Raw genomic sequence first — 9,474 nt, forward strand, 5'->3', positions numbered from 1 at the left:
AGTAATCTTGCATACGAACAGACCACTGATCATAGTATTCCGGAATGAGCATAGGAATCTTAGTTGAAGATCCTAGCAGATGAGAGTATGAAGTCATCGAGTTGAGATTGAAGTTCGCTATTGATGTACGGAAGAAATTTTTTGAGAAATCAAAGAGAATTTGAAAGCAAATTGCTGAATTAATCAGAAATCTCAAGTAGAATACTCGATTCAACAAATCAGTTGCAGAATCAAATCACAACTGAAGATCTAGAACTTTTTCACGTCTAGAACTTTTTCACGTCAAAAGGTGCGGAAACTTTTTGAACCAAAAATTTGATTCAAAAACCTTTTGAATCAGAGTGAAAATCAGATCGCAGATTATGATTCATGCTCTGATACTAATTGATGAAATGTAGAATCAAGTAAGAATCAAATCAGAGTTAAACGAATGTAGTTTGAACACACGATGTAAATATGATATGGTTTCAGCTCTATTATGCTTTCAAATGTTACAGAGAGAAAATATACAAGTTCATACAAAGACTCTTATCTAGCTCTAAGTAATGTCCCTATTTATAGGAAACACAAAAGCACACAAAAAATTACAAGGACTAAACATCTAAGCTTCGTTACAATTATGCCTTGTAAAATAACATTAAGTCTTCAACATATTACAACAGGTCTTCGACCCTTACAATTATTTGCAATTTTTCTAACTAACAGAGAAACAAAGGCTGTGAATTAAAGGTTTTTGTATATTCAATGAACGAGGTATACATTTGTTTATATACAGATGATATACACAGCTAATCATAACTGCCAAACTTACTCCCATACAATTAGGAAGCTATATACACATGAATAATAGATCCTAAAGACTACGACTTAATGACTAAGTCATATTGACTGGTGAATGGATGAATGGACATTATTAACCCCCCGGCAAGCTCAAGTGGGGGGCGAACTTAAAGCTTGGAAGTGAGTGCAACAATATGTTCTTTGGCTAATGGCTTGGTGAAAATATCAGCAAGTTGGTCAACTGAAGAAACTTGGCAGACTTGAAGATCACCACTGTCAACTTGTTCTCTTACAAAGTGGAAATCAAGAGCTATATGTTTAGATCGAGTACTTAGAACTGGATTTTTGCACATGAATGTTGCACCAACATTGTCACAGAGGATAACAGGTGATTTTGGGAGTTTGATGTGCAGGTCTTGAAGTAGATGTTTGATCCAGAGTAGCTCTGCTAAGTATAAGCTAATGCTCGATATTCAGCCTATGTTCTTGATCTAGCAACAACCCGTTGCTTTGTTGATGTCCAACTAATTAAATTTGGACCATGAAAATTAGCAAATCCATATTGAGAGCGACGATCATCCTTTTCGGATATCCATCCAGAATCGGAATATGCTAGAAGGTTGGAAGCTTTGTGTGGTGTAAAGTGAAGACCATGTTGCAAAGTGCCATTCAGATACCTTAAGATGCGCTTGACAGCTTGCCAATGATGGGTGGTAGGAGCATGCATGAATTGACAAACACGATTGACAGCAAAGGCAATGACTGGTCTAGTTATAGTAGCATATTGAAGTGAGCCAACAGTTTGTCTGTATAACTTTTGGATCTGAAAAAGGGTCACCATGAAGTTGAAGCGGTGATGATGGGTCTGCTGGTGTAGCCACCGGTTTTGAATCAAGCATCTTGTTTCGAGTCAGGATATATTTTATGTACTGTTGCTGCGAAAGGTTAAGACCTGTGGTTGACTTGGTAATCTAAACACCAAGAAAATATGTAAGTGTGCCAAGATCTTTTAAAGCAAAGGTTTGATTGAGATCTTGGATGAGTTGTTGTATAAGTTTAGGATTGGTGCCTGTAATAATTAAATCATCAACATATACTAGGATATAGATGGTAGCAATAGGTGATACGTGAACAAACAGAGATGAATCAGAGTGACATGCACGAAACCCATGAGTGACAAGATGTTGTTTGAGTTGATTAAACCAGGCTCTAGGAGCCTGTTTTAGTCCATACAATGCTTTGGTGAGTTTACAGACAGCTTGTGGATGATTTGGATGCTCAAATCCACGAGGTTGTTCCATATAAACACTCCATTAGCACACCATTTAAAAACGCATTGTTGATATCTAATTGACGAATGGTCCACCTTTGTGAGAGAGCAATAGATATTACCAATCGTATGGTAGTTGGTTTAATCATCAGACTAAAAGTCTCGAAAAAATCAACTCCTTCTTCTTGGCTGAAACCCTTGGCAACTAGTCTGTCCTTGTACCTTTCAATCGTACCATCCGAGTGTCGTTTAATTCTGAAAATCCACTTACAACCAACAATATTAGTATTTTTGGGACAAGAAACAAGTATCCAGGTCTTATTACGCACTAAAGCATCAAATTCAATTTTCATTGCATTAAACCAAAAAGGATTTTGAAGAGCTTGGGGAAGGTTGCGGGGTTCAGCTATATGTGGAGATGAGGTGTTTGTAAGAAAAGCTTTTGGTTTTAGATAGTTGGTACGAGCCTGAGTAACCATTGTGTGTTGATTGTTGGCAGCAGGGCGAAAATAAAGAGGAGGGATCTGTTTGGCTTGTGAGCGTGGCTTATGCCGAGGAGGTGGACGACGATATAGGTAATCAATTTGGTTATCTCTTTGCCAGCAATTAATGGCCTCATGGCCCGGTTTATTGCACAACTGACATTGAAGACGGCGCCTACGATTGTCAGCTCCTCTGTTGTTGGAGTTGTTACCTTGATAGGAGGAAGAAGGGCGATTGTTGTTGTGAGTACGAGAAACTTGATTAGCCACCAGAAAAGTGGACATAGGAGTGGACACCTGTGGGGGAAGTTGAGTGATGGCTTGTCGAGCAAGGTCTTGATCTAGCCTAGCTTCTTCTCGTAACAGTAAGCCAACAAGATCATCCACAATACTTGTTTCAGAATGCATGAGAAAGGCGGATACAAAGGAGCGAATCAAGTCCATTCAGAATATACCCAATGAGGTCTTCATCAGCAACAGGAGTTAAATTCTCAGCAAGAGAGTCAGCTATTTTTCTCTTTCTTTCAAGATAGTCAAGCATGGATAGAGATCCTTTTGAAAGATTCTGTAACTGATTCTTCATTGCCATGCGTTGAGCACGATTTTGTGCTTGGAAAGTACATTCAAGGATTCTCCATGCCTGATGGGATGATGTGGATCGAACAACAGTGGCTAGAGTACAATCAGATAATGTGGATTTCATCCACATAGGGACAAATCGATCCTTCTTTTTCCAGACATCAAACTCAGGGTTGGGAACCGGAGCCACATTAGCAAGAACTACGCCTTCTTCTGCTTCATCTTCTTCGCCTACAACAGGGGGAACAGCAGCGGGAACAACGGTCTCTGGTGGTGGGGAAGGATTAAGAACAAATGAGTCCAGATCAAAACACTCAAGGGCTGAAATAATGGTGGTGGGCCATAATGGTTAATTTTCCCGGTCCAATTTGATGCTAATCGAAGGTATTTGAAAGTTGAGATTGGTTGAAGCAATTTGGGCTTCAGCAAGAAGTTGCTGATTTGTGGCGGCAGCCATGGTGGAAATAGCTTCCCAAAAGTGAAGAAAAAAATAAAAGAGAGAAGAAATCAAATAGGTATCCTGTGCTCTGATACCATAACAGAGAAACAGAGGCTATGAATTGAAGGTTTTTGTATATTCAATGAACGAGGTATACATTTGTTTATATACAGATGCTATACACAGCTAATCATAGCTGCCTAACTTACTCCCATACAATTAGGAAAATATATACACGTGAATAATAGATTTTGATTTTGCAACTAATACCTTTATCAGACCTAAATTTGCCTGCACCAATAACAACCATATTATTAGACAATTAATATAAAAAAATAATAACAAAGAATACTTACTTTAATTATCTCTCTGTTTGTTCTTTGAAGAAGAAGAAAAGAGGATGGAAAAACACTAAAAGCATTGGATACAAGATAAGTAAACTCATAACTCAATGGAGTTATGCCTTTAACAGCTGCACTTATCATGTGAGGTGTCTCGCCAGCTAAACCACCAGCCACCTGTACCAAAATTAAAAGAGAAAACTTATGGGGACAGAATTGAAACAATCATCTATACTTAGGGACCAAAAATGTAAATTACTCTAAAAAAATATTTAAGAAAAAACTTCCTATGTGTATACCTGAACTAGTGCCTCAGGTCGTGACTTAAAGATAACAAGTAGAACACCCAAAGGAGATGACATTTTCTCTAAGATGAATCCATTTGACAGCTGGATGTAACAATTATTATTAAAGAAAACAATAATACATGTCATTTAATAAAAAAATAAAGCAAACAACAGTAATACAAAAACAATAATACATTTCATTTCTTACCTCTGTTCTCTTTAACACTTGACCAATTGGCTCTTCCATTTTTGCAATCACACGAATTGCTTTTGCAAGACTAGAGACCTATAATATACGACAAAAACAATATGAAAAATGAAAAAAGAATTCAAAAATCAATAAAGACAAAAAATTTAAAAATACGACTTGCCTTCCCAGGCTTAAGAGCCAACTGATAGACTAATGATGATTCATATCCATCATCTTGTGCAGTTGCCACATCAGCTTCATTTTCATGTAAAATCATTTTCTCATTTGCTTTCGGTGCATCAGCTATAGCTAGTAAGATTGTACATCTCTTTTCTGCAGGCATGGCCTGCATTTATATTTTTACTAATGAGTAACATTTTGTAGATCAATTTATTATAATCATGGTATTAGAAAATCTAATCATATTCATACCTGGTATGTATATATATATATATATATACATATATATATATATATATATATATATATATATATATATATATATATATATATATATATATATATACACACACACATTATACAACATGCAAATCGACAGTTCAGTCAGTCTGGTTTTAGCTTTCTAACAGCTTTGGTCACTCAATTTCCATTTCTAACATTTCATTCCTACAACATTGCAAAAGTCCCAAGAAACTCCACTATTATTACTTGAAATACAACCGTCGATATCATCACACCCACAAAAATCCAACTACTAAATATCCCACGGAAAATATTAATCTTGTCAATGTCACAGCTGTTTATTTCATTAAACACCTACAAAATTCAATATGTCACATATATCAATCATAAGCTGATAAAGAACACACACACACACACATTAGTTAGAAGTTATGTACGAATAAATAACCTGACAGAAGACAAAGGTGTTGAAGATAAATGTGTTGAGAATGGCGGTTGAATTTGGGCCTTGTAGATTTAAGATTGGTTTCCCAGCAAATTGAGAACAAAGAGGACAACCATTTGGTAAATACTTTGGCCAGTGATATTCCGCCACATCGTCTTGGTGATGAAACTGTCGGTTCTTTTGACAGGTTGTCGTTTCATTAGACCATCGTTTGGTGGTTCGGTGGCTAGTGCCAGTGCACCCAATGTGTCTATGATCAAGTACACCCAAAGTAATTGGACAGCTGTAAGTTGTGCAGATCCTGAGATTTGTAGAGTATATAAGAGCTGCTTTAAGTTAAAGAAGATACAAAACATATTTCTATATCATAAAAAACAAGAAAGATTAAACAAAACAATATAACACAGAAGGATACAATTGCTTGTTTTGCTACAACCAAATCTGAACTTCCACAAAGAAACAGAATGTCAATAGCTGATCTCAGGTTTTCAAAAGGATAACTTCCCACCATTCCCTCTATTTTAACTCGTGAAAAAGATAACCCTCCATCTTTTTGTAAAGAAGCAATCTCTAATTCATTATCTCTGTTAGTTGCATATTCATGTTGTGCATCAAGATTTGATAAAGCATCTTCAATGAACAGCATTGCAATGTCTTTCCCTGATGTTCCCATAGGAGAAGACCATGCACGTTTGACTGACATTGACTTGGCTGTGTCTAAAACAGTCCCCTGTAATACACAAAATTTAATTTGGAAAAACTAAGATTTCAGTTCCTTCTATGTAAGCAAGAAACATTGGATTCAGGTAAGTTACCAAATCTTGAACTGAAGTGTTAAGGAAATCATCCTTGATTTTCTTCCCCTCTAATAGATAGGGGATGTAATTCTTGAAAATCATGCATATTGGAAAGGAAGAAAGTTACCTAATGTATAATAAAAGATCAAAGTTTATATAAGGTTTTGAATTCTTTAACATCAACTATGAAACTACTTAAAAACCTAACATAGACATTATGTCAAGCACCTTGTGGGCGTGCATCAGTAACTGACCTAACAGAGACTGATTCGTGTTCATGGCGATACCCTCCAAAGTAGCTTCATGAGTAGACAAATTAAGTGTGTGATATATCAACCATTAGTTCTGATATTACATAAGAAATATATAAAATGAAAAAGCGTGTATATACCTTACCGGTACCGTCCATGGCGATTGGTGACATTGCTGGTGTAAGGTCATGTAGAATGAGAGGAGAGACGTATGTGAGAATGCCGAGAGCCCCAAATTAAAATAAGAAAATGATAAAGTAAGAGAAAGAAACCTAGGGTACATACATGGAGAAGAAGAGAATGATATTCAGACCCGATGCCTCTTCCATTTTCGTTTCCTAATTTCCGATGCTTCCAATCTGACCATGAACCTCCGACTTCTAATCCCAAATCTGACCTTCAACCTTTGATTTCTGATCTTCAACCTCTAACTTGAGCCCTGTAGTTTCGAAACCCCAGAACTGACCTTTCGAGGAGGAAGAGTAGATATCGTTGTTCTGCCTGAACACGCTGATATAAAATCGCTAGTTCTTAGGTGCGCACTTGTGAGGTCTAGAACATAAAAGCCCTAGTCCTTCTTTGATATTGGGGACAAAAAACTTTAAAATCACCGGCGTTTTGAGTGTGAGGAGTCGTAGACCCCCAATCGCCGACTCCATGAGTTCAGCTCCCTGATTGCAGAATGCGTATGAGTCAATGAGTGAAGAAAATGCATAACACCAGTCCCTATAGTGGCTTACAACACTGAGATAAAGATTGGAAACATCAAAACAATCGTCGTCGCGAGGCATTTGATCACGAAAGCAAGAGCAATTTTGCTATGAAGACGAAGGCCCTAGGGCCTTTTCTTGCTAATTGGAAGAGGCGGGGGTTTTAATTTTTGGGATCCAATAGGCGGGTGAAATCCCGCTTAAAACGCGTGTTTCATTAAAAAATTATAAAGCGACACACTTAGATGACACACATTTTATGAAAGGCGCCCTCCGCATTTCCATTTTTTTCTTTTTTGACATTAGTTTTAGGGCAGGCACAAATGCGTGTCCTCTATCCTTCGTATTTTGCAAAACTGACATTATTTTTTAGGGCATGCACAAATGCGTGTCATCTATCAGCGTGTGTCATTGTTTGCGCGTCATTAAAGGGCTGTTTTCTAGTAGTGAGACTAGGACTTAACGACTAAGTCATATTGATTGTGAATGGATGAATGGACGTTATTATTAACAATGTGGGGTGGGTAAAGGATGATTTTATTTACATAATATTAAAAGTTCAAAATTAAAAATTAACTTAAAATATGTGAAAACTGAAAACTATTTCCCAACCTTGTTGGTATTCCCAATTACACATCATAAAACTTTAAACCAGAAATTTCTAATCTTAATTTTGAATCTCAAAGGAAGGATATTACGGACGCATAAATATATAGATATTTGAAGTTATCTTGTTTCTACACATGTTTCCAATAATGTTCCCAATCATGTTTATGTATGACTCGTCTTGATAGAACACCTTCTAATCTACATCTAAATCTCTATCTTTTGTGTCAAACCAAACTTGAACCGTCAACTTATTGGTTTCCTTACTCATCATCTAAGACTGTGTTTGGTAATAGGACACCGTGAACAAAAGGAAAAAAAGACCCTTTTTTTATACCATTTGGCATGAACAATATAGACACATAGTCCAGTAGAGTTTGAGTTGAGTCACATGTACCAAATGCTATATAAAGAATCTAAAAGTTGTTGATTTTTCGTCTTGTTATTTCAACAATCAACTATGTGAGAATCACTAGGACCACCCCTTGATGTTTGGCCTCTTCGTCTTTCATGTTTAGAAACCTCGTGATGAACGTAATCCAATTTTCTAACTGAACCAACACTAATACTTCGAAGGCTCATTTTTTCACTACTCTCCATCGGCAATGCCATATGAGGGCTTGTGGGAAGGCTTGCTACAAGGTTCCCAAAAAGGCCCTGTGCTTCGTTTGGTAACCGTAGTGTGTATCTCTCAGTATTTTCAATGGGCCGAGTTATAACCGAGTGACCCGTTGAATGTGAACGTGGCATTTCAGTGGATGGAGGTATCTTGTGTTTGAACTCTATTGGAAGAAGAAATTCAGTTGATGCATAATCTGTCTCCGGGTCAACTGGGCAGTGCAACAACTCAGTCACATGATCGAGTTCGCCAGGTAACAAGACTAGATTTGCTCTACACACTGGACATGTGACATGTGAAGCCAGCCACGTGTCAATACAATCCTGGTGAAACACGTGGCTGCATTTTTGTAGCAAACGTAGGGTTTCATGGTCTTGAAACTCATTTAAGCACACAGCGCATTCAAGAACCGTCTGCCCTATCTTTATCCCTTTTACACTTGAATACAAGAAGCTTGGGAATATGGCGATCACCCCCGGATCAAGCCCATGCACCACCGATCTCATTGACCCCGTTTCACTTAGGTTTAGTGTACTCCCTGCAAGTCGGAGTTGTCGTTCAGTATAATGGCGGAAGTAGGTCGAGATTACACAAATCATGAAGAATGCACTTAAAAGGCACACCAGTATAATCGCCATTGTTGGGTTGATCTTAGTAGAAGGTTTCTCATACGGCGAGGGCATTGGTGGTGATAAGATTGTATCTTCTGCCGCGTAATTATCTGCTGAAAGTAACATAAAACCAACAATAACCCATTTGGTTTCATTTGCAATTATAAGGAGTTGCATTAAGGAATCTGATCAATAATTCAGAGTACTTGCAGTGAAACTATGTATGTGAGTTGGTTTTTGATGCTATAATGTCATATGTATAACTAATTAATTAGTCTTAGTTAGCTTCAACCTTAAGCATGAACAGTGACGCGATCTTGCGCCTGCTTATGGGACGAGTCTTGGCACTATGATAATAAAAAAAAGTTATTTTTATGAATGTCGTGTTGCTGAGAAGAATGATATTTTGGTAGAAAGGTTGGAAAACGACGAAAGGAACAAATGAAGGATTATGATTTAATAATATTATGTCGATGATAACGAGATGACAAATACATTTTTAGAATACATTTGAGTGATGATGTCATATTTATGGACGGCTATGCGGATTTTCTTTTGTTAATATACTTTATTTATTAATTTTTTATTTTTTAGAGTAAATTAAACGAACTCTCAATGTGATTTGAGGTAGTCTATATGTTTGG

The 9,474-nt window shown here is 37.1% G+C and overlaps 3 protein-coding genes across 3 annotated transcripts; all 3 read right to left on the bottom strand.

Annotated features, from left to right (window-relative positions):
• Positions 1-3,720: 3,720 nt before the first annotated feature.
• Positions 3,721-4,763, bottom strand: LOC145135963 (delta-1-pyrroline-5-carboxylate synthase-like). The gene is made up of 5 exons (XM_079070178.1): positions 4,550-4,763; positions 4,387-4,464; positions 4,191-4,280; positions 3,907-4,068; positions 3,721-3,841 (listed from the first exon to the last, which is right to left on the bottom strand). Exons 1-5 carry the CDS (start codon positions 4,718-4,720, stop codon positions 3,770-3,772), a joined length of 573 nt encoding a protein of 190 aa, XP_078926304.1. The 5' UTR covers positions 4,721-4,763; the 3' UTR covers positions 3,721-3,769.
• A 139-nt stretch (positions 4,764-4,902) lies between these two features.
• Positions 4,903-7,115, bottom strand: LOC145139682 (uncharacterized). Its single transcript, XM_079073419.1, has 7 exons — positions 6,570-7,115; positions 6,425-6,459; positions 6,262-6,332; positions 6,052-6,160; positions 5,652-5,966; positions 5,240-5,562; positions 4,903-5,145 (listed from the first exon to the last, which is right to left on the bottom strand). The coding sequence occupies exons 4-6, from the start codon at positions 6,133-6,135 to the stop codon at positions 5,308-5,310; spliced, it is 654 nt and encodes a 217-aa protein (XP_078929545.1). The 5' UTR covers positions 6,136-6,160; positions 6,262-6,332; positions 6,425-6,459; positions 6,570-7,115; the 3' UTR covers positions 4,903-5,145; positions 5,240-5,307.
• A 630-nt stretch (positions 7,116-7,745) lies between these two features.
• LOC145140803 (E3 ubiquitin-protein ligase ATL6-like) lies at positions 7,746-9,060 on the bottom strand. The gene has a single exon (XM_079074191.1). It carries the CDS (start codon positions 9,005-9,007, stop codon positions 8,048-8,050), a length of 960 nt encoding a protein of 319 aa, XP_078930317.1. The 5' UTR covers positions 9,008-9,060; the 3' UTR covers positions 7,746-8,047.
• Between the last annotated feature and the right edge of the window lie 414 nt (positions 9,061-9,474).

The sequence above is a fragment of the Lactuca virosa genome, chromosome 9 (genome assembly GCF_052849685.1).
Source record: "Lactuca virosa cultivar CGN04683 chromosome 9, Lactuca_virosa_CGN04683_v6, whole genome shotgun sequence".
Lineage (NCBI taxonomy): Eukaryota > Viridiplantae > Streptophyta > Magnoliopsida > Asterales > Asteraceae > Lactuca > Lactuca virosa.